At 45.5% G+C, this 25,160-nt stretch overlaps 1 protein-coding gene across 3 annotated transcripts; it reads left to right on the top strand.

The window, feature by feature from the left end:
* The first annotated feature begins 1,287 nt into the window (after positions 1–1,287).
* On the top strand, positions 1,288–23,911 carry TLR2 (toll like receptor 2). 3 transcript variants are annotated; one of them, XM_063920519.1, is made up of 2 exons: positions 1,288–1,376; positions 20,873–23,911. In XM_063920519.1, the coding sequence occupies exons 1-2, from the start codon at positions 1,357–1,359 to the stop codon at positions 23,244–23,246; spliced, it is 2,394 nt and encodes a 797-aa protein (XP_063776589.1). In that variant the 5' UTR covers positions 1,288–1,356; the 3' UTR covers positions 23,247–23,911. The 3 variants fall into 3 exon arrangements, with proteins under 3 accessions (XP_063776589.1, XP_063776590.1, XP_063776591.1); XM_063920520.1 differs by lacking the exon at positions 1,288–1,376 and adding an exon at positions 1,487–1,696; XM_063920521.1 differs by lacking the exon at positions 1,288–1,376 and adding an exon at positions 2,160–2,228.
* Positions 23,912–25,160: the final 1,249 nt, after the last annotated feature.

Below are 25,160 nucleotides of genomic sequence, written 5' to 3'. Positions count from 1 at the left end.
ATTCTTTTTCAGAGAAACTCTGGAGAGCTCCTCTGTAATGCACCCTATCTCCTCTGGGCACAAAATCTAACTGAGGTCTGGAGGAGGGGCATAGAGGGAGGAGCCAGTGCACACCCATACTAAAAGTTCTTTATAGTGCCCATGTCTCCTGCGGAGCCCGTCTATACCCCATGGTCCTTACGGAGTCCCCAGCATCCTCTAGGACGTAAGAGAAATATGTATAATGTATAATTCAAGTGCACAGTCTGGAACCTGATCCTTAGAGCAGGAGGTGGGTCCCCAGGCAGTAGGGCCCACCAGTGGTCTCCCCTGTACCCCAGTGGGCCAGTCCAAGCCTGTATGAAAAAAAAAAAAATATATATATATTTTTTTATTTTTTTTAAAGACAAACTGCTCACTACCACCTGTCCTTGCCGCCCCTCTGTCCATATTATTTGTTCATTAGCAGTTTCTTATACAGTGTAGCAAGTTCTGCTACGCTTTACAATTAGAAGCAACAATGCTAAAACAAAACTGTGAAATAACAGTCAAAGAGGTAGGAGGGCCCTGCTCGCAAGCATATCACAATCTATAGAGATGCCGAGTCACCTCTAACTGCCATCGTCACCGCTGCTTTGTTCCATCGGTCCGCTGTGCCGCCTATTAAACTGCCAGCACATGTGCAGTGCAAACGACACTAATCGGGGTAATTACTTCTCCGCAGGCTCAACAGAATCGCAGAGGGACTGTTTATAGGGGGACGTTGCTGGACAAGTAAGTTTTCCTGAATGGCTACCAAAAATTACCATATATTACACTGATATTATACGATATGTAGTGATATTTTCAGGTAGCAATTTCACGAACAGACATGAATAGACCCCATGGGGTAAATTTATTAAGGTGTGAGTTTTTTTAGAACTGGTGATGCTGCCCATAGCAACCTATCAGAATCTATTATCTTCTAGAAGCAGCTAGACAAATGTTAATTAGAATCTGACTGGTTGCTATGGGCAACATCGCCAGTTCTAAAAAAAAACCTCCCACCTTAGTAAATTTACCCCCATAGCTGGTCAGCTAAACTAGGGCAGGGATGTGTAAAATTCTTAAATATATTATTCTGGCATGCTTTGCATCATAGACTGGTGCTATATGAATATTAATAAATGTTATTACTAATATTAATCATTAGTCATGCACTTTAATTAATCATCACAAAAACGTTCCTAATCAGCTTTTTTTTTTTTTTTTGTGGGAAGTTTTGTTTTTCTTTATTCCAAAAGGAAGAATTTGGGAATTCCCGTCTGGAATTCCTGCGCTTGCTCCGTAGTCTTGCTCTCCGGCCTAACCACAAAACTGGGTTACACATAGTTCAAGATGAATCAAGAAAACTGCGGGTAAGTCCTCCCCAGCACCCGTCCTGCGCCTTGCCCAATATACAGTCAGTACAGTACAGTACGCTGCTCTGAGCATGACACCACATTCTCCTGAGCAGAAGAATGGGGCATTGTTGTGTGCAGGACTGTGATTGCCGTCCTGTCTGTGCTCTGTGACTCCCCGCCCACCATAGTCCGGGCTGTGAGTGACTCCTCGCATCGCACAAGCTGCAGTGTGTGTCCTGCAGACAGAAAGCGTGCAGCTTCTTACCTCAGATGTGTTATCAGTGACAGGAGTGGGACTCAGCCGCGGAGCAGGGGCACGGGAAGGCTGCTGGCAGGTTAGTAGTTTCATGTGTTCTGCCTCCTGTTGCCTATTACACACAAGCTCCAATTTGTGTCGTTAGAGGAAGGGGAGACCGAGTTCTTGTGTTTTCTTTACATTAAATGTTCCAATACATGTGCACACACATAATGGTAGATAAGGCACACACAGAGTAGTCCCTTTGGGGGTGTAACGCTGCCCTCTCTGGCACTACAAATGCTTTCTGGCTTTTAGCACATTATTATTTTATACATTCAATAGTAAGGAATACAGAACGTCAGTGTCACACAGGTCCAGGGGGCACGGGAGAGGGGAAGGGAAACAGAAAGTGCAGCCAGTGCAGCCATTCTACTATCTCATGCAGGAGCTCCACAGTCACTCTCATACGTTCCATCTGTAACTGAAACTTGTTATCATTGTCTGAAAGACTTCATTTGTTTTTGTGCTATTTTATTGTTGGAACCGCAGCTGTTACGTTCTCTGACAGACCTGTTACTGTGCTGCAACCAATAGGAAGGAAGCTCTGTTGCCAGTTCCTGATAATGGAGGTAACTTATATACGTGCACACACAGTTTCATGACACTGTATGCCCGGGGCTGCATTAAGGCTTGGTGAGGAGGCAAGGGGAGGTGGGTGTCAGCAAAGTGTCATCCCTCATGTCCTTTTTTTCCTAAAGAAAAATCTGTCACCGGCACACTGACGCCACCATGAGTAAGTGGTCCTCATCATTCCAAGAAAATGACCAGAATTATTAAACTCATTAAATGACCATGTATCATACAATATGCACCACCAGCAAAGACACTAAAATCACCAGCGAACCCCACCAGCACTGACACTAAGATCACCAGCGAACCCCACCAGCACTGACACTAAGGTCACCGGCGGACCCCACCAAGACTGACACTAAGGTCACTAGCAGACCCCACCAACAGTGACACTAAGGTCGCCAGCGGACCCACCAACACTGACATAAAGGTCACTAGCAGACCCCACCAACAGTGGCACTAAGGTTGTGGGCGGACCCCACCAAGACTGACACTAAAGTCACTAGCAGACCCCACCAACAGTGACAATAAGGTCTCCAGCATACCAACCAACACTGACACAAAGGTTGCCAGTGAATCCCACAAACATGGACACTAAGGTCGCCAGTGAACCCCACCAACACTGACACTAATGTCGCCAGTGAACCCCACCAACACTGACACTAAGGTCACCAGTAGACCCGGCCAAGACTAACACCAAGGTCATTAGCTGACCCCACCAAAACTGACACTAAGGTCACCAGCAGACCCCAACAGCAGTGATACTAAGGTCGCCAGCGGACCCTACCAAGACTGACACTAAAATCACCAACAGACCCCAACAGTACTGACACTAAGGTCGGCAGCAGACCCCACCAAGACTGAGACTATGGTCACTAGCGGACCCCACTAAGACTGACACTAAGGGCACCAGTGGACTCCACCAAGACTGACAGTAAGGTCACCAGTGGAACCCAACAGCACTGACACTAAGGTCACAAGAAGACACCACTAAGACTGACACTAAGGTCACCAACAGACGCCAACAGCACTGATACTGAGGTCGCCAGCGGAACCCACCAAGACTGACACTAAAATCACCAACAGACCCTAACAGCACTGACACTAAGGTCGGCAGCAGACCTCACCAAGCCTAAGACTAAAGTCACTAGCGGACCCCACTAAGACTGACACTAAGGTCACCAGCGGACTCCAACAAGACTGACACTAAGGTTGCCAGTGGACCCTAATAGCACTGACACTAAGGTCACCAACAGACCCCAACAGCACTGACACTAAGGTCGTTAGCACTGACCCTACCAACACTGACAATAATTTGATTTCACCATCTCTGACTCATCTCTTAATCAACATGAATAAATCATATGGCGCAGATACCACATACTCTATAAAATACATTTCTCTAACGTCCTAGTGGATGCTGGGGACTCCGTCAGGACCATGGGGATTAGCGGCTCCGCAGGAGACAGGGCACAAAAATAAAGCTTTAGGATCAGGTGGTGTGCACTGGCTCCTCCCCCTATGACCCTCCTCCAAGCCTCAGTTAGGTTTTTGTGCCCGTCCGAGCAGGGTGCAATCTAGGTGGCTCTCCTAAAGAGCTGCTTAGAAAAAGTTTTTAGGTTTTTTATTTTCAGTGAGTCCTGCTGGCAACAGGCTCACTGCAACGAGGGACTTAGGGGAGAAGAAGTGAACTCACCTGCGTGCAGGATGGATTGGCTTCTTAGGCTACTGGACACCATTAGCTCCAGAGGGATCGAACACAGGCCCAGCCATGGAGTCCGGTCCCGGAGCCGCGCCGCCGACCCCCTTACAGATGCCGAAAAGCGAAGAGGTCCAGAAACCGGCGGCAGAAGACTTTTCAGTCTTCATGAGGTAGCGCACAGCACTGCAGCTGTGCGCCATTGTTGTCACACACTTCACACCAGCGGTCACGGAGGGTGCAGGGCGCTGCAGGGGGCGCCCTGGGCAGCAATGAGAATACCTTGTTCTGGCTAAAAAATACATCACATATAGCCCCTGGGGCTATATGGATGTATTTAACCCCTGCCAGGTCTCAGAAAAACGGGAGAAGAAGCCCGCCGAAAAGGGGGCGGAGCCTATTCTCCTCAGCAAACAGCGCCATTTTCCCTCACAGAAATGCTGGTGGGAAGGCTCCCAGGCTCTCCCCTGCACTGCACTACAGAAACAGGGTTAAAACAGAGAGGGGGGGCACTTATTTGGCGATATAATTATATATATTAAGATGCTATAAGGGAAAAACACTTATATAAAGGTTGTCCCTGTATAATTATAGCGTTTTGGTGTGTGCTGGCAAACTCTCCCTCTGTCTCCCCAAAGGGCTAGTCGGGTCCTGTCCTCTATCAGAGCATTCCCTGTGTGTGTGCTGTGTGTCGGTACGTGTGTGTCGACATGTATGAGGACGATGTTGGTGAGGAGGCGGAGCAATTGCCTGTAATGGTGATGTCACTCTCTAGGGAGTCGACACCGGAATGGATGGCTTATTTAGGGAATTACGTGATAATGTCAACACGCTGCAAGGTCGGTTGACGACATGAGACGGCCGGCAAACCAATTAGTACCTGTCCAGGCGTCTCAAACACCGTCAGGGGCTTTAAAACGCCCATTTACCTCAGTCGGTCGACACAGACACAGACACGGACACTGACTCCAGTGTCGACGGTGAAGAAACAAACGTATTTTCCATTTGGGCCACACGTTATATGTTAAGGGCAATGAAGGAGGTGTTACATATTTCTGATACTACAAGTACCACAAAAGAGGGTATTATGTGGGGTGTGAAAAAACTACCTGTAGTTTTTCCTGAATCAGATAAATTAAATGAAGTGTGTGATGATGCGTGGGTTTTCCCCGATAGAAAATAATTGGTGTTATACCCTTTCCCGCCAGAAGTTAGGGCGCGTTGGGAAACACCCCTTAGGGTGGATAAGGCGCTCACACGCTTATCAAAACAAGTGGCGTTACCGTCTCCAGATACGGCCGCCCTCAAGGAGCCAGCTGATAGGAGGCTGGAAAATATCCTAAAAAGTATATACACACATACTGGTGTTATACTGCGACCAGCGATCGCCTCAGCCTGGATGTGCAGCGCTGGGGTGGCTTGGTCGGATTCCCTGACTGAAAATATTGATACCCTTGACAGGGACAGTATTTTATTGACTATAGAGCATTTAAAGGATGCATTTCTATATATGCGAGATGCACAGAGGGATATTTGCACTCTGGCATCAAGAGTAAGTGCGATGTCCATATCTGCCAGAAGATGTTTATGGACACGACAGTGGTCAGGTGATGCAGATTCCAAACGGCACATGGAAGTATTGCCGTATAAAGGGGAGGAGTTATTTGGGGTCGGTCCATCGGACCTGGTGGCCACGGCAACACCTGGAAAATCCACCTTTTTTACCCCAAGTCACATCTCAGCAGAAAAAGACACCGTCTTTTCAGCCTCAGTCCTTTCGTCCCCATAAGGGCAAGCAGGCAAAAGGCCAGTCATATCTGCCCAGGGATAGAGGAAAGGGAAGAAGACTGCAGCAGGCAGCCCATTCCCAGGAACAGAAGCCCTCCACCGATTTTGCCAAGTCCTCAGCATGACGCTGGGGCCGTACAAACAGCTGCGGTGGGGGGTCGTCTCAAGCGTTTCAGTGCGCAGTGGGCTCACTCGCAAGTGGACCCCTGGATCCTACAAGTAGTATCCCAGGGGTACAGATTGGAAGTTCGAGACGTCTCCCCCTCGCAGGTTCCTGAAGTCTGTTTTACCAACGTCTCCCTCCGACAGGGAGGCAGTATTGGAAACAATTCACAAGCTGTATTCCCAGCAGGTGATAATCAAAGTACCCCTCCTACAACAAGGAAAGGGGTACTATTCCACACTATATTGTGGTACTGAAGCCAGACGGCTCGGTGAGACCTATTCTAAATCTGAAATATTTGAACGCTTACATAAAAAGGTTCAAATCAAGATGGAGTCACTCAGAGCAGTGATAGCGAACCAGGAAGGGGACTATATGGTGTCCCTGGACATCAAGGATGCTTACCTCCATGTCCCAATTTGCCCTTCTCACAAGGGTACCTCAGGTTCGTGGTACAAAACTGTCACTATCAGTTTCAGACGCTGCCGTTTGGATTGTCCACGGCACCCCGGGTCTTTACCTAGGTAATGGCCGAAATGATGATTCTTCTTCAAAGAAAAGGCGTCTTAATTATCCCTTACTTGGACGATCTCCTGATAAGGGCAAGGTCCAGAGAACAGTTGGAGGTCGGAGTAGCACTATCTCAAGTAGTTCTACGACAGCACGGGTGGATTCTAAATATTCCAAAATCGCAGCTGTCTCCGACGACACGTCTGCTGTTCCTAGGGATGATTCTGGACACAGTCCAGAAAAAGGTGTTTCTCCCGGAGGAGAAAGCCAGGGAGTTATCCGAGCTAGTCAGGAACCTCCTAAAACCAGGAAAAGTGTCAGTGCATCATTGCACAAGGGTCCTGGGAAAAATGGTGGCTTCTTACGAAGCGATTCCATTCGGCAGATTTCACGCAAGAACTTTTCAGTGGGATCTGCTGGAAAAATGGTCCGGATCGCATCTTCAGATGCATCAGCGGATAACCCTGTCTCCAAGGACAAGGGTGTCTCTTCTGTGGTGGCTGCAGAGTGCTCATCTACTAAAGGGCCACAGATTCGGCATTCAGGACTGGGTCCTGGTGACCACGGATGCCAGCCTGAACGGCTGGGGAGCAGTCACACAAGGAAAAAATTTCCAGGGAGTGTGATCAAGTCTGGAGACTTCTCTCCACATAAATATACTGGAGCTAAGAGCAATTTACAATGCTCTAAGCTTAGCAAGACCTCTGCTTCAAGGTCAGCCGGTATTGATCCAGTGGGACAACATCACGGCAGTCGCCCACGTAAACAGACTGGGCGGCACAAGAAGCAGGAGGGCAATGGCAGAAACTGCAAGGATTCTTCGCTGGGCGGAAAATCATGTGTTAGCACTGTCAGCAGTGTTCATTCCGGGAGTGGACAACTGGGAAGCAGACTTCCTCAGCACGACCTCCACCCGGGAGAGTGGGGACTTCATCGGGAAGTCTTCCACATGATTGTGAACCGTTGGGAAAGACCAAAGGTGGACATGATGGCGTCCCGCCTGAACAAAAAACTGGACAGGTATTGCGCCAGGTCAAGAGACCCTCAGGCAATAGCTGTGGACGTTCTGGTAACACCGTGGGTGTACCAGTCGGTGTATGTGTTCCCTCCTCTGCTTCTCATACCTAAGGTACTGAGAATTATAAGACGTAGAGGAGTAAGAACTATACTCGTGGCTCCGGATTGGCCAAGAAGGACTTGGTACCCGGAACTTCAAGAGATGCTCACAGAGGACTCATGGCCTCTGCCGCTAAGAAGGGACTTGCTTCAGCAAGTACCATGTCTGTTCCAAGACTTACCGCGGCTGCGTTTGACGGCATGGCGGTTGAACGCCGGATCCTAAGGGAAAAAGGCATTCCGGAAGAGGTCATTCCTACCCTGGTCAAAGCCAGGAAGGAGGTGACCGCACAACATTATCACCACATGTGGCAAAAATATGTTGCGTGGTGTGAGGCCAGGAAGGCCCCACGAAGAAATTTCAACTCGGTCGATTCCTGCATTTCCTGCAAACAGGAGTGTCTATGGGCCTCAAATTGGGGTCCATTAAGGTTCAAATTTCGGCCCTGTCGATTTTCTTCCAGAAAGAATTGGCTTCAGTTCCTGAAGTCCAGAAGTTTGTCAAGGGAGTACTGCATATACAACCCCCTTTTGTGCCTCCAGTGGCACTGTGGGATCTCAACGTAGTTCTGGGATTCCTCAAATCACATTGGTTTAAACCGCTCAAATCTGTGGATTTGAAATATTTCACATGGAAAGTGACCATGATGTTGGCCCTGGCCTCGGCCAGGCGAGTGTCAGAATTGGCGGCTTTGTCTCACAAAAGCCCATATCTGATTGTCCATTCGGACAGGGCAGAGCTGCGGACTCGTCCCCAGTTTCTCCATAAGGTGGTGTCAGCGTTTCACCTGAACCAGCTTATTGTGGTACCTGCGGCTACTAGGGACTTGGAGGACTCCAAGTTGCTAGATGTTGTCAGGGCCCTGAAAATATAGGTTTCCAGGACGGCTGGAGTCAGGAAAACTGACTTGCTGTTATCCTGTATGCACCCAACAAACTGGGTGCTCTTGCTTCTAAGCAGACGATTGCTAGTTGGATGTGTAGTACAATTCAGCTTGCACATTCTGTGGCAGGCCTGCCACAGCCAAAATATGTAAATGCCCATTCCACAAGGAAGGTGGGCTCATCTTGGGCGGCTGCCCGAGGGGTCTCGGCTTTACAACTTTGCCGAGCTGCTACTTGGTCAGGGGCACACCCTGGCTGAGGAGGACCTGGAGTTCTCTCACTCGGTGCTGCAGAGTCATCCGCACTCTCCCGCCCGTTTGGGAGCTTTGGTATAATCCCCATGGTCCTGACGGAGTCCCCAGCATCCACTAGGACGTTAGAGAAAATAAGATTTTACTTACCGATAAATCTATTTCTCGTAGTCCGTAGTGGGTGCTGGGCGCCCATCCCAAGTGCGGATTGTCTGCAATACTTGTACATAGTTATTGTTACAAAGAAATCGGGTTGTTATTGTTGTGAGCCGTCTGTTCAGAGGCTCCTACGTTGTCATACTGTTAACTGGGTTCAGATCACAAGTTGTACGGTGTGATTGGTGTGGCTGGTATGAGTCTTACCCGGGATTCAAAATCCTTCCTTATTGTGTACGCTCGTCCGGGCACAGTATCCTAACTGAGGCTTGGAGGAGGGTCATAGGGGGAGGAGCCAGTGCACACCACCTGATCCTAAAGCTTTATTTTTGTGCCCTGTCTCCTGCGGAGCCGCTAATCCCCATGGTCCTGACTGAGTCCCCAGCATCCACTACGGACTACGAGAAATAGATTTATCGGTAAGTAAAATCTTATTATATACCCACCATTTCTTTCTTAGCAAGACATTCAGAGCCCTTTATTTTCCTCCAGCACTAACATTTCATATACTCTTCTGCCTTTTAGCCTTCTGCCTTTTAGCCTGTAAGATATCCGGCACACAATTCCCAGGACGAATTGCACACCTGCAGCGTATCATTAACCTTTAATTTGCCAGACCAGCTGTGAATTCCCATTACATGATCCGACCATACCACCTCCCTTAATCCGAGTCTGTATGTGCCTATTTAGTGTTTTATGGGTACTATGGTGCAGAAGTATGCTTATCAAGATGTCTGGTTCTCAGACCATCTCAGGATTAATCTATGCCTACCAAAGATTGCATCAAATCACTTCCTTGGAAAGAAGTGAGACTTCCTAGTCCATATATGAATGCTGCGAGATATGTTTATTTTACACAGAAATTAGACTGTACCCTTCAGCAATACATATTTTCAGCCCTACCCCCAATCCAGCAAAGAAGGCACATGGGGCACAAAGCCAGAATACGAGCATGCACATAGGTACGTCTGAAGTGGGTAATTAGGTGACAAGTGAAATGGTTTTACACTTATTGTCTATATGTAGCCTGGATACTGCATCATGTATAGTGCAAATGAGAATGATGTACTCTGCGAGTGATGGTACCTGCACACAAAGTGATTACCAATCAAAAAAGCAGAGATGAATAACAATAACATGCACTTGTGTAAGAGTTAAGGTGTTATATTAGTTTGTAATGATTGTGTACATTTGATATATATACACATTGGTGACTTGGGGTATTTTATATGTTTGTGACCAGACCATAGGTCACTTTTTTTCTATGTACATTTACTGCTATTGTTTGTCTAGGAGGTTGGGGCTGGGTGACCGGCGGTGGGGATCCCGGCCTGCAGAATGCTGACAGGGGTGGGGTAAGCACAACAAAGCCCCTTGCGGGCTCGCTGCCCTCACCACGCAGCAGGCTCACTGCGCTTACCACAGGTTCTATTCCCACTGTATGGGTATTGTGGACTCCCAACAGTGGGAATAGTCCCTGTTAGTCGGCATTCCGACTGTAGGGCTTTTGATCTCTTGGGATTCCGGCGTCTGCATGGTGACTGCCGGGATCCCGAGGGCCGGTCACATGAGTTGTGGAGGTGGTGGTTTACACGGGATGCAGTGAATGTACTGGCTGTTGGAATCCTGGTGTTCAGGAGAAGCGAGCCACTGGGCCCGATGTGTGGTGAGCCCGCGAGGGGACTCGCTGTCAGGAATCCGGCACACGGGATGCCACTGTCAGTATAGTGACATCACTATCATGTGTATTCCGTTTACACAACCCTAAGCTGCACTGGTTTTGCCTTCTTTCTCTTTCTTTCTGTTTTTGTGGGTGGGTAGGGATATGCGTGTGTGTAATAGATAAGTTTTTCTTTCGATTGCATAGTGAAATAAACATATTTCTATTTCAAGTTTTAATTAAAAAAAAAAGTGATCCCATTTTGCACGCAGATCTGGTAATGTTTGGAACTGCACATGCTCCGTGACTGACTGTGGGAAACTATGGGCAATTAAGAGTCATAACTCAGTCACATCTCCACTTGTGGTAACTGATGGATGTAACTGGGCAGCAATGGGGCATTCGCATGTAGGCTGAGTGTTGTGAGAGCAGGGGTATACAGCGCATCGGGTGTCACTAACCCCAGTTATTATTATTAGTTTCTCTAACGTCCTAAGTGGATGCTGGGGACTCCGTAAGGACCATGGGGGATAGCGGCTCCGCAGGAGACTGGGCACATCTAAAGAAAGCTTTAGGACTAACTGGTGTGCACTGGCTCCTCCCCCTATGACCCTCCTCCAAGCCTCAGTTAGATTTCTGTGCCCGACGAGAAGGGTGCACACTAGGGGCTCTCCTGAGCTTCTTAGTGAAAGTTTTAGTTTAGGTTTGTTATTTTCAGTGAGACCTGCTGGCAACAGGCTCACTGCATCGAGGGACTAAGGGGAGAAGAAGCGAACTCACCTGCGTGCAGAGTGGATTGGGCTTCTTGGCTACTGGACATTAGCTCCAGAGGGACGATCACAGGTTCAGCCTGGATGGGTCCCGGAGCCGCGCCGCCGGCCCCCTTACAGAGCCAGAAGAGCGAAGAGGTCCGGAGAAAGCGGCGGCAGAAGACGTTCCTGTCTTCAAATAAGGTAGCGCACAGCACTGCAGCTGTGCGCCATTGCTCTCAGCACACTTCACACTCCGGTCACTGAGGGTGCAGGGCGCTGGGGGGGGCGCCCTGAGACGCAATAAAACATGACAGAAATACCTTACATGGCAAAAAAAAATGCATCACATATAGCTCCTGGGCTATATGGATGCATTTAACCCCTGCCAGAATATACAAAAAACCGGGAGATAAGGCCGCCGAAAAGGGGGCGGAGCCTATCTCCTCAGCACACTGGCGCCATTTTCCCTCACAGCTCAGTTGGAGGGAAGCTCCCTGACTCTTCCCTGCACTATAGAAAGGGTTAAAAAAAGAGAGGGGGGCACTATTTAGGCGCAGTATTAAAACATACAGCAGCTATAAGGGGAAAAACACTTATATAAGGTTATCCCTGTATGTATATAGCGCTCTGGTGTGTGCTGGCATACTCTCCCTCTGTCTCCCCAAAGGGCTAGTGGGGTCCTGTCCTCTATCAGAGCATTCCCTGTGTGTGTGCTGTGTGTCGGTACGTTTGTGTCGACATGTATGAGAAGAAAAATGATGTGGAGACGGAGCAGAGTGTCTGTAACAGTGATGTCACCCCCTAGGGGGTCGACACCTGAGTGGATGTACTGTTGAAAATTACGTGACAGTGTCAGCTCTATATAAAAAAACAGTGGTTGACATGAGACAGCCGGCTACTCAGCTTGTGCCTGTCCAGACGTCTCATAGGCCGTCAGGGGCTCTAAAGCGGCCGTTACCTCAGATGGCAGATACAGACGCCGACACGGATACTGACTCCTGTGTCGACGGTGAAGAGACAACCGTGATTTCCAGTAGGGCCACACGTTACATGATTGAGACAATGGCAAATGTTTTTATACATTTCTGATAATACGAGTACCACCAAAAAGGGGTATTATGTTCGGTGAGGGAAAAACTACCTGTAGTTTTCCTGAATCTGAGAAATAAAATGAGGTGTGTGATGATGCGTGGGTTTCCCCCCGATAACAATTGATAATTTCTTATAAAGTATTGGCTGCATACCCTTTCCCGCCAGAGGTTAGGGTGCATTGGGAAACACCCCCTAGGGGGGATAAGGCGCTCACACGCTTGTAAGAACAAGGGCTCTACCCTCTCATGAGATGGCCGCCCTTAAGGATCCTGCTGATAGAAAGCAGGAGGGTATCCAAAAAGGTATTTACACACATACTGGTGTTATACTGCGACCAGCAATCGCCTCAGCCTGGAGGTGCAGTGCTGGGTTGGCATGGTCGGATTCCCTGACTGGAAATATTGATATCCTAGATAAGGATAGTATATTATTGCCTATAGAGCATTTAAAAGATGCATTTCTATATATGCATGATGCACAGCGGAATATTTGCCGACTGGCATCAAGTATAAGTGCGTTGTCCAATTCTACCAGTAAAATGGTCAGGTGATGCGGATTCCAAACGGCATTTGGAAGTATTGCCTTTGAAAAGGGACATTTGGGGTCGGTCTTTTAGACCTGGTGGCCACGGCAACAACTGGGAAATCCACGTTTGTACCCCAGGTCGCCTCTCAAAATAAGACGCCGTATTATCAGGCGCAGTCCTTTGTTGGCAAGCGGACAAAAGGTTCCTCTTTTCTGCTCGTGACAGAGGGAGAGCAAAAAGGCTGAAGAGATTAGCCAGTTCCCAGGAACAGAAACCCTTTCCCGCCTCTGCCAAGCCCTCAGTATGACGCTAGGGCCTTACAAGCTCAGGCACGGTGGGGGCCCGTTCTCAATGAATTTCAGTGCGCAGTGGGCTCACTCGCAAGTAGACCCCTGGATCCTTCAGGTAATATCTCAAGGGTACATATTGGAATTCGAGACGTCTCCCCCTCGCCGTTTCCAAAAGTCGGCTTTACCGACGTCTCCCTCTGACAGGGAGGCAGTTTTGGAAGCCATTCACAAGCTGTATTCCCAGCAGGTGATAATCAAGGTACCCCTCCTGCAACAGGGAACGGGGTATTATTCCACACTATTGTGGTACCGAAGCCAGACGGCTCGGTGAGACCGATTCTAAATCTAAATCTAAAATCTAAAATCTTTGAACACTTACATACAGAGGTTCAAATTCAAGATTGAGTCACTCAGAGCAGTGATTGCGAACCTGGAAGAAGGGGACTACATGATGTCTCGGGACATCAAGGATGCTTACCTTCATGTCAAAATTTACCCTTCTCACCAAGGGTACCTCAGGTTATGGTACAGAACTGTCACTATCAGTTCAGACGCTGCCGTAGGGATGGTCCACGGCACCCCGGGTCTTTACCAAGGTAATGGCCGAAATGATATCCCTTCGAAGGAAGGAAATTTTAGTTATCCCTTACTTGGATGATTCCCTGATAAGGGTAAGATCCAGGGAACAGTTGGAAGTCGGTGTAGCACTATCTCAGGTAGTGTTGCGGCAGCACGATTGGATTCTCAATATTTCAAAATCGCAGCTGGTTCCGACGACTTGTCTTCTGTTTCCTAGGGATGTTCCTGGACACAGTCCAGAAAAAAGAAGAGAAAGCCAGGGAGTTATCCGAGCTAGTCAGGAACCTCCTAAAACCGAACCAAGGCTCAGTGCATCAATGCACAAGGGTTCTGGGTAAAAATGGTGGCTTCCTACGAAGCAATCCCATTCGCTAGATTCCACGCAAGAACTTTCCAGTGGAACCTACTGGACAAATGGTCCGGGTCGCATTTTCAGATGCATCAGCGGATAACCCTGTCACCAAGGACAAGGGTATCCATCCTGTGGTGGTTGCAGAGTGCTCATCTTCTAGAGGGCCGCAGATTCGGCATTCAGGACTGGGTCCTGGTGACCACGGATGCCAGCCTGCGAGGCTGGGGAGCAGTCACACAGGGAAGGAATATCCAGGGCTTAGGGTCAAGCCTGGATACATCACTTCACATAAATATCCTGAAGCTAAGGGCCATTTACAATGCTCTAAGCTTAGCAAGACCTCTGCTTCAAGGTCAGCCGGTGTTGATCCAGTCGGACAACATCATGGCAGTCACCCACGTAAACAGACAGGGTGGCACAAGAAGCAGGAGGGCAATGGCAGAAGCTGCAGGGATTCTTCGTTGGGCGGAAAATCATGTGATAGCACTGTCAACAGTATTCATTCCGGGAGTGGACAACTGGGAAGCAGACTTCCTCAGCACGACCTCCACCCGGGAGAGTGGGGACTTCACCCAGAAGTCGTCCACATGATTAAAAAACTCGACAGGTATTGCGCCAGGTCAAGAGACCCTCAGGCAATAGTTGTAGACGCTCTGGTAACACCGTGGGTGTACCAGTCAGTGTATGTGTTCCCTCCTCTGCCTCTCATACCCAAGGTACTGAGATTGATGAGATGGAGAGGAGAAAGCACTATATTCGTGGCTCCGGATTGGCCAAGAAGGACTTGGTAACCGGAACTTCAAGAGATGCTCACGGAGGATCCGTGGCCTCTACCTCTAAGAAGGGACCTGCTCCAGCAAGGACCCTGTCTGTTCCAAGACTTACCGCGGCTGCGTTTGACGGCATGCCGGTTGAACACCGGATCCTGAAGGAAAAAAGGCATTCCGGATGAAGTCATCCATATCCTGATCTAAAGCCAGGAAGGATGTAACCGCAAAAACATTATCACCGCAATTGGCGAAAATATGTTGCGTAGTGCGAGGCCAGTAAGGCCCGACGGAGGAAATTCAACTGGGTCGATTCCTACATTTCCTGCAAACAGGAGTGTCTATGGGCCTGAAATTGGGGTCCATTAAGGTTCAGATTTCGGCCCTGTCAATTTTCTTCCAAAAAAGAACTAGCTTCAGTCCCTGAAGTTTAGACGTTTGTAAAAGGGGTACTGCATATACAGCCTCCTTTTGTGCCTCCAGTGGCAATTTGGGATCTCAATGTAGTTTGGGTTCCAAAAGTCACATTGGTTTGAACCACTTAAATCTGTGGAGTTAAAATATCTCACATGGAAAGTGGTCATGCTGTTGGCCCTGGCCTGGGCCAGGCGCGTGTCAGAATTGGCGGCTTTATCCTGTAAAAGCCCTTATCTGATTTTCCATTCGGACAGGGCGGAATTGAGGACTCGTCCTCAGTTTCTCCCTAAGGTGGTTCCAGCGTTTTCACCTGAACCAACCTATTGTGGTGCCTGCGGCTACTAGGGACTTGGAGGAATCCAAGTTACTGGATGTTGTCAGGGCCCTGAAAATATTCCAGGACGGCTGGAGTCAGGAAATCTGACTCGCTGTTTATCCTGTATGCACCCAACAAGCTGGGTGCTCCTGCTTCTAAGCAGACTATTGCTCGTTGGATTTGTAGTACAATTCAGCTTGCACATTCTGTGGCAGGCCTGCCACAGCTAAAATCTGTAAAAGCCCGTTCCACAAGGAAAGTGGGCTCATCTTGGGCGGCTGCCCGAGGGGTCTCGGCTTTACAACTTTGCCGAGCAGCTACTTGGTCAGGGGCAAACACGTTTGCTAAATTCTACAAATTTGATACCCTGGCTGAGGAGGACCTGGAGTTCTCTCATTCGGTGCTGCAGAGTCATCCGCACTCTCCCGCCCGTTTGGGAGCTTTGGTATAATCCCCATGGTCCTTACGGAGTCCCCAGCATCCACTTAGGACGTTAGAGAAAATAAGAATTTACTTACCGATAATTCTATTTCTCATAGTCCGTAGTGGATGCTGGGCGCCCATCCCAAGTGCGGATTGTCTGCAATACTTGTACATAGTTATTGTTACAAAAATCGGGTTATTATTGTTGGGAGCCATCTTTTCAGAGGCTCCTCTGTTATCATACTGTTAACTGGGTTCAGATCACAAGTTATACGGTGTGATTGGTGTGGCTGGTATGAGTCTTACCCGGGATTCAAAATCCTTCCTTATTGTGTACGCTCGTCCGGGCACAGTATCCTAACTGAGGCTTGGAGGAGGGTCATAGGGGGAGGAGCCAGTGCACACCAGTTAGTCCTAAAGCTTTCTTTAGATGTGCCCAGTCTCCTGCGGAGCCGCTATCCCCCATGGTCCTTACGGAGTCCCCAGCATCCACTACGGACTATGAGAAATAGAATTATCGGTAAGTAAATTCTTATTTTTTATCTCCCCTATTCAGAGCACTAATTCAGTCAGTGTACCTGACATACAGTATCAACAACTGTATTACACATTGACCAGTGACACGCAGAATACATGGGCTTCCCTGCCCATACTAAAATCCCTGATGATGTCACTATCATGACATCACAGAAATGTCTGTAATCATGTTCAAACTTTCCCACTGAGCTATACATAGCATGGGTTGGGTATGGGTGACCAGCGCTTGGGATCCCGCTGGTCACCATACCGATGCCGGGAACCCAGGGATTAGAATGCCCGCGGGGGCAAGTGCAACTAAGCCCATTGCGGACTCGCTGTGCTCGCCACACTTCGCTCACCACACTGTGCCCGCCATGCTGCAGGCTCAGTGGCAAGCTGCGCTCGCCACAGGTACTATTACCACTCTATGGGTGTCGTGGACATCCATGAGTAGGAATAGTCCCTGGTAGTTGGCATGCCGACTGTCAGGATTTTGAGGCGGAGGTTGTTACATAACTACATCCCTATAGCACACTCAACTTGTCCAGTTGACTTAATAATTGCTTCTAAAGGGGGTATTCAATTAATGTGTTTTCACTGTAAAAAGATGCAAAATTACAGTGATTCGTGGTCATTTTGCCAAATGCCTATTCAGTTGTCCCTGAAAACATTTTTCAATTCACCAATTCTGAGCAGGTGATAAACTTGGAAAATTCCTATTTTCATTTAAAAATGTCGGGATTTGGTTCTGAACCCCTGGGACAACCCCCTGAATTATTAATTAGGCACTTAGACGTTTTTAATTATTTTTAATTGCCCAATAAAGACATGTAATTTTTGGGGTGAAAAAGTGCAAAATGATGGAAATTGGGGTACAAGGTATATTGGGGTGCTTTATGAGTGGGACAAGTGTTTTTAGACTTGCAGATGGCAGTAATTGGTCCCCTAAAATGACCCACATATATACTTAAACCCATTTTATGTACCCCAAGTTTAATGTTAGCACTTGTTTTCCTGAAAAAAAAAAAATATTTCTATAATTTTTTTTACATTTAAAAAAATGCATATAACACCCATCTGACCAAATTAAAATACCAGTAATATGTTTATTATAACCAGTTCTAAACTTTTAAACACTTATCCGATGTTAGTTTAGCTTTTTTGGGGGGGTATGGACAGATTTACCCATTTTTCACTTTCGACACCAATTTTCGCGGCAATCCCGAGTGTGCATACCCGCAAAAATGAACTTTTCACCACGAAAATGGCAAAAACGACAGTAGAAAACGTTCTAGTTTTGTTAGGTCGCTTTTAAGGATTGCCCATGATTCGGATCCTTATGTAATATTGTTCTAACCGATGCATTGAATACCTTAATTTTTGAACCAATATGTCCTGTTGGATTAAGAGGACTTTTTTCAGAGATGCAAAGGCAGCTGTAGCACCACCTATACGACTACTGATATTGCTTGTATTATTATCATCATTATTATTATTATTATTATTATTATTATTATTTTAATATGCACTATGTAGACAACAGTTTCTAATTGAAATGGGCACCGTTACCGGCAAACATACAGCCCTCACGGATGTAGTCTACGCCGAAGATATCATGTCAACTGGTATTAAGCACTATTACTACTACCAGTTATTTATATAGCACACACATATTCCGCAGCACTTTACAGAGAATATTTGGCCATTAACCTACCAGTATATTTTTGGATTGTGGGAGGAAACCGGAGTACCCAGAGAAAATCCACGCAAGTACAGGGAGGATATGCACACTCCACACAGTTAGGGCCATGATGGGATTTGAACCCATGACCTCAGTGCTGTGAGGCAGTAATGCTAACCATTAAACCATCTATCTGTTGACCATTGATAGCTGAACCCAGGTATGTAAAGCTATCCACTTGTTCAATGATGTTTCCATCCAGGTTTAGCTGCACAGGCATGGTTCCAGTAAAAATGTACTTACTTTTTTTCTGTATTTGTAAGCCAAGCTTTGCTGCATTTGTGCAGAGCTTATTTAGGATACTTTTGGCGCCCTGTATGTTTTCGGCTCGGAAGATGATATCATCGGCGTAGACTACATCCGTGAGGGCTGTATGTTTGCCGGTAACGGTGCCCATTTCAATTAGAAACTGTTGTCTACATAGTGCATATTAAAGTGCTTAATACCAGTTGACATTGTGAATGGTTGGAACATAATGCCTGCATATTTTTAACCTTGTTTGATCCATTTGTATAGAGGGATTGCAGCACCTTGAGGATGTTATGTCGGATGTTCTCTGCCTTGAGGGCACACCAAACAGATTTTTCAGTCAACACTGTCAAAGGCACATTTAAAGTTAACAAAAACTATAAAAAGTTGTTTCTTTGATTGTAGGCATGATTCAAGTATTTGCCTGATATAGTCACTGCATCTTCTACTGGTTCTAAATCCAACTTGTTGTTCTCTGCAGTTGCTTTCTAGTGTTTTTAATAGGCTTAAGTGCATAATTGATTTAATATTCTGCTGGATGTTGCTAGTAAACATGTGCCTCTGTAGTTTTTACAGTTTGTAGGGTCACCTTTGTGAATGGGAATTATAATGGCATCTTTGGAATCTTCTGGCACACAGGAATCTGTTCCAGAAATTGCATTTATGTCTCTAAGTTAGTTTAATATTACCACTTTTCCTTCTTTTAAGCGTGTACAGGTGTAGCCAGGTTCCTCGTTGCCGTGATGCGCATGCACAGGCATGTGCATTGCGGCAAGCTGCAGTGTACACCGTGCTGCAAGTAGTTGCAGCCGGTGATCGCACCATTAAAGACTGAGGTGTGCAAGGGCCATAGACTTGGGCACACTAGTTGCGCCTTCCATGCACATCGCAGGTTATCTTGGTACATGCTATTGGGAACTGAGATAACTAGTTGCCTATACTATACACACATGTGAACTACTTTCTTCTGTACCATTCTCTTATTACCAATAAAAAGAAAAATGCTAACAAAAAAAAAAAACCAGAGTCAGGATTTCAGGTAGGGTTTAGAAAGCTTGAGCTGGTGACTGAAGCTAATTCTAAACCTAACCCATATTTGTGTACTCCCCCAAATTTTTAGAACTCAAAAACTTTGACAAGTTCTCTCAGACTCCTGTCCCCATCTACTTTAATAGTATAGTGGATGGGTGTTATTCCCAATATTGTGCAGCAGCAAGTGGGCCAGGGTGATGGAAACTATATTACCATGCTCCCTGTACTTAATAATTGAACCTTATCGCTAATTACAAATAAAAAGTTGCTTGGGGATACTGTGTGGCAGCGGTAAGAGTACTCTTACACTTACATTGCCATTCTGGGAAACATAGAAACATAGAATTTGACGGCAAAAACCTGGAGAAAGCTATTGCTGGCAGTTGCTGACAACAAGGCCGTAGCAGGTCCCATACGTAGTCATACGATATCATGATGTTACGATGAAGGGGTGGGGTTGGCATGACCAGGAAGAAGCAGAGTCTTTATAATGCTCCAGGCAGCTCAGTGGAAACTCTCAAGGCTTTACTTGTAGGCTGCTATTCCAGGTACCCTGCAAAGCAAATATAGGTGCCATGTAGCAGCTATGTTGCCTCCTTCTAAGACCTGTGCCCTTGGCAGCAGCACCACTTGTTGAACCTAGTGTTCATTTTGATGATGAAAGTTTTGACTAATAGTTACAGAAACTTATCTTGAAAGGGGAAATATGCTGGAAATGGGTGGGTGGAGAAAAGGCAAAAGAATATTAAAATTGCAGTTCTGCAATATATGTATTGTACAGGCATACATTTGATCCCTATTATATGATCATGTTAAAACAACTAATGGGCCCTACACACTTACCGATTACACTGAGCGATTTGCACGATCTCGTTAATTAATGAACGAGACATCGTACATATTGCTCAGTGTGTAGACACCAACAATGAACGATGCGCGGCCCCCGCGCTCTTTCATCGTTGGTGCCGGCTCCCCCCACCATCACCCCACCACCGCCGGGTCGGCCGTCGGTCACCTCGGCAGAAAATGGCCAGTGTGTAGGGCCCATCAGGCTACAAGCAAATTGTATACTCTAAGTAGCACATGAACTAGTCTTTTGTTTCTCCTTTATAAGGCCAACTTTGTTTTCAGAAAATCATTTATCTTTTGCTATATTATGCCATCTTGAGTTGATAAAATATGTTCCCTTAATTAACTGGGTTCTCCAATTAAAGTTTTTTTTATTAAATCTGTTATATTTATATTTCAGTAATGTTGGGCTATGTGACTGAGAGTGTGTGTAACTGCTGTGTAATTACAGAACTAATATTTTTCAGAAAAATATAAAATTAATAACCTTTTTTTTTTCTGTTTTCTTTAGTTGCTCCAAATCTATAAAGATGTATTATATCTTCAGTTGCTGCTTCATCTATGCATTGGTGACTGTGACACATTCCAAAGATGCAACGGACTGTCCATGTGACCCAATGTATTCTTGTGATTGCTCTTCTAAGCAGCTGCACACTATTCCTTCCACCCTGCCAAGGCAATTATGGAAATTGGATTTGTCAAATAATTTAATTCAGATGATCACCGATACAGACCTTACGTTGTACTCGAAACTGAGTATTCTTCTTCTAAAGAACAATAAAATCCATAGCATCAGCAATAGCTCTTTTCAGTCGCTGACAAGTCTTGAAGAGTTGGATATCTCCTATAACAACTTAACCAGCTTGTCAGTCTCTTGGTTTAGAAACCTTAACATGTTGAAACATTTAAACCTGCTCGGTAATCAATATACTGCACTTGGTGAAGCCTCCCTATTCTCAACTCTAACCTCACTGAGGTCTTTAAAATTTGGAAATCGGGACTTTGCTGCCATCCATAAGAAAGATTTTGAAGGTGTGCTGAGCTTAGATGAACTTCACTTGGATATTCCAAACCTTCGTCAATATACAGATGGCACCATAAAGACTGTAAAGGATATAGAGCACATTACTCTGGCTGCAAATGTGAACATATTGCCGGAAATAATAAAGGATATTGCATATTCTGTCACCTGGTTAGATATCAGAAATACATCCTTCATTAATTATAATGATGCAGAATGCTTTGCCGTGCTCAATGACACGAGTGTAAGAATATTAATGTTTAAAAACAGTGTAGTGACTGATGCCAGTGCAGCAAGACTGATAGAAATTCTCTTTTTTCAGAAAAACATTACTCATATTGTGTTAGAGGACTCAGAGCTTCGGGGAACAGGGCGTGGGACTCCAGTTTTGAAAGACTTTAACTCTTCAGTATCAACAATCGTTATTAAGAACTTGTATATACCAAACTTTTATGTTTTTAGTGACTTAAGTTTTATTTACACAGTAGTACATGACATTAAAAGCGTTACCTGTATAGACAGCAAAGTTTTTTTGATGCCTTGTCATTTTTCCCGATCCTTTAAGATGATGGAATATCTTGATCTTAGTGGGAACCTGCTGTCAGACCTAGTTTTGGCAGGTTCAGTCTGTTACTTAGAAGGTTATGGTGCTTGGCCGTCATTACGAACTTTAAACGTCAGCAGAAATAGCTTATCATCATTGTCCCAGGTTTCCCAAGTACTTGCCAGTGTGCCATCCTTAATTAATATTGATCTAAGTCAAAATGCTTTTGGTGAAAAAGACCTTTATTCTTGCAAGTGGCCTGCAAATATGAAATACTTGAATCTTTCTGATTGCCAGCTAAACCATATCGATAGCTGCATTCCAGACACTTTGGAGCTGTTAGATTTAAATTCTAATAATCTTGAAGAGTTTGTTGCCAGTTTTCCCGATTTGCGTGAGCTTCATATATCAAATAACAGATTAGCCAAACTGCCAGGTGAGGCACACCTTCCAACATTGGCCCTGCTTGTAATTAGCAGAAACAGACTGAATGACTTCTACCAATCAGATTTGTATTCCTTCCCAAATTTGACAAGACTAGATGGAAGGGAGAACAATTATTTCTGCTCATGTCAATTTGTGGATTTCGTAAAGCATAAAGATAAACTACTTTTGGGATGGCCAGAACATTATATTTGCGATTCTCCTTCTTCTTTCAGAGGTAAACAGATAGAGCAAGTAAATCTTCCGCTCATAATGTGCCATAAGACATTGGTTGTGGCACTGTCCTGCATCTTCTTGATATTGGCTATAGCCATTGTTGTGGCACTTTGTCACTATCTTCACGTCGTATGGTATGTGAAAATGACCTGGGCCTGGTTGAAAGCTAAGAGGAAGCCTTTAAAAGTACCTGAGCAAGAAATCTGTTATGATGCATTTATATCGTACAGTGAAAGAGACTTTGAATGGGTAGAGAATATGATGGTTCCAGAGCTAGAAAACTCAAACCCTCCACTTAAGGTGTGTCTTCATAAACGCGACTTTGTACCTGGCAAATGGATTATTGATAACATTATGGATGCCATGGAGAAGAGCTACAAAACTCTGTTTATATTGTCTGAGCACTTTGTCCACAGTGAGTGGTGCAAATATGAGCTGGAGTTCTCTCACTTTCGTCTTTTTGATGAAAACAATGATACTGCCATTTTGGTTCTTTTGGAGCAAATTGAAAAGTCAACTGTTCCGAAGAGGTTCTTCAAACTGAGGAAGCTCATGAACACCAAAACCTACTTGGAGTGGCCAACAGAGGAAGAAGAACAGCAAATCTTCTGGGCTAATCTGAAAGCAGCACTAAAACCTGAAGACTATCCCAATGCATAGGCAAATTTATCTTGCTAATTCTGCACAGAAGTAAACATTTTAGTTGGACATAATGCTATGTAAATATGACAATTTGTGCTCCAAGGAGCACAAAGCTATTTACAGAATCTGATTTTTCATGGAATATAATTTAGATGGTCATAAAATAAATGATTTATCTCAGTCCATTGTTTGAGTTATACTTGGAAGCTGTATTATGTGTTGCTTTGCTAAAAATTGGTGTTAGGTGAAGTGGGCAAAGCATAACTTCCTACAAATCTTTATGTCAGATCAAGTAGTAGACCATCTATATAACAAATAAGGTGGATTCTACAAAAGCAAAACTATCAGGTTCTAGATAGTACAAGGGCATGGGTCCATACATTTATTGCATTTAAGAAGAAAAATGTTTCTGTGTATGTTACGCTAGTTATTATTTTATAATACAAGAGGATGATTTTATATGTTCTATAATTATTTCAGTATTTTACTTAGAGAAAGGAGCAAACTAGTTTGTTAACATGTATGGGTCTTTGGTTTGAAAATGATACAGTTAATGGTCAATAGTTTGTATCTTATTAGCAGCTAACGTTTCTGATTTTCTATTAGGAAAACATTACTGTATTGTGTACAGTTGTGTCATACAGCCCATGTTACCTTTATTAAACTTCAATTTTATAATTGTTGACTAGTGCATTATTTCAAAATCAGATTTATATATCTATAATATAAATAATAATTGTATTTGAATGACCAACACTGTACATAATTTTGTTTGTTTGGTTTTTATATAAAGAGTCTATACTCTTTAGGTGCAGGGCCCGGGATAAACTTTTTGGTCCCACTTGGTGGGCAGTGATTGATACTGAGTAGGCTGGGCTCTAGGTACATCACCTGCTATTTGAATTTTCAGCTTCAAAACCCCAGCGTAGTACAAGTAACTCTTGAGGTTTGGCTCTAGAAACCGCATTCACTCAGGGGCAAATTTAGGGGTCAGGCCACCTCTAGGCACAACATTATCGGTCATCCCCCATTGTGTCCCTGCCCCCTTCATGCTGGGACCTCCTTTCTATCAAATCAGTACCAACCTTAATCCCTTCCACCACCACAATTTACTGACCATTCCCCCCTCCTCTATCACCAGTTACAACATAAAAAATAAATGGTAATGAAAGTGAGCATGCTGTGCCGCCCCCCCCCCCCCCCCCCCCCCCCCCAGCAAGTGTCACACCTTAGGCACAAGCCTCTCATGCCTAGTGCGAAATCCACCACTGCGTTCACTGTGGTGATTTACAAACTGTATACAAAACCACCTCCTAATAAGTCTTTATACCCCTGCCTTAGTCAGAAATTTTAAACCAATATTTTATCCTCCCAATATTTCCTTCGCTTGAAAATAGGAAGATGACTGACAGGGTGAAGCCATTTGCAGTCTCCATGGCTCCAAAATAGTGTCCATGGTTCCAGTCAGGGCCAGATTAGTATAGGGGTGGATGGTACTACAGCTCCAGGCCTCCTCATAAAAATAGGCCTTTCATCATGATAACATGATGGTTACCGACCACCAGTTGGCCCACACACGGTCAGCCATAAATCATAAGTATTAAAATTATATTTCTATTTGCCTCCAAAAATTATGTCATTTTTATACTTTACTTACGAACTTAAGGAGACATTGGGGTTGATACTGCAAAGATATACATGTCGTATGGCACTAGCCACACTCGGACATCATTGGTCACACCTACTTGGCACTGGCCACACCCAGCGCTGGAAACACTTCCCGCTCTTCTAATAGTAGGCCCTTGAATATTCAGCACCAGGCCCATGTAGCCTTTAACCTGGTTTAGGAACATCATGAACTATCAACAGCTGAATGAAAGACAAAAAAAAAATCTAATTCATAGATCCTTCCTGGAGTGATCATATTTAGAG

Source organism: Pseudophryne corroboree, chromosome 1 (genome assembly GCF_028390025.1).
Source record: "Pseudophryne corroboree isolate aPseCor3 chromosome 1, aPseCor3.hap2, whole genome shotgun sequence".
Classification (NCBI taxonomy): domain Eukaryota; kingdom Metazoa; phylum Chordata; class Amphibia; order Anura; family Myobatrachidae; genus Pseudophryne; species Pseudophryne corroboree.
Note: the sequence above shows the minus strand (reverse complement) of the source record. Positions and strands in the feature narration are given on the sequence as shown.

Coding starts and splice junctions, on each gene's coding strand:
- TLR2 (XM_063920519.1), top strand. CDS start 1,357: ATGAATCAAGAAAACTGCGG. Junction 1,377..20,872: donor ATGAATCAAGAAAACTGCGG/GTAAGTCCTCCC, acceptor TGTTTTCTTTAG/TTGCTCCAAATCTATAAAGA.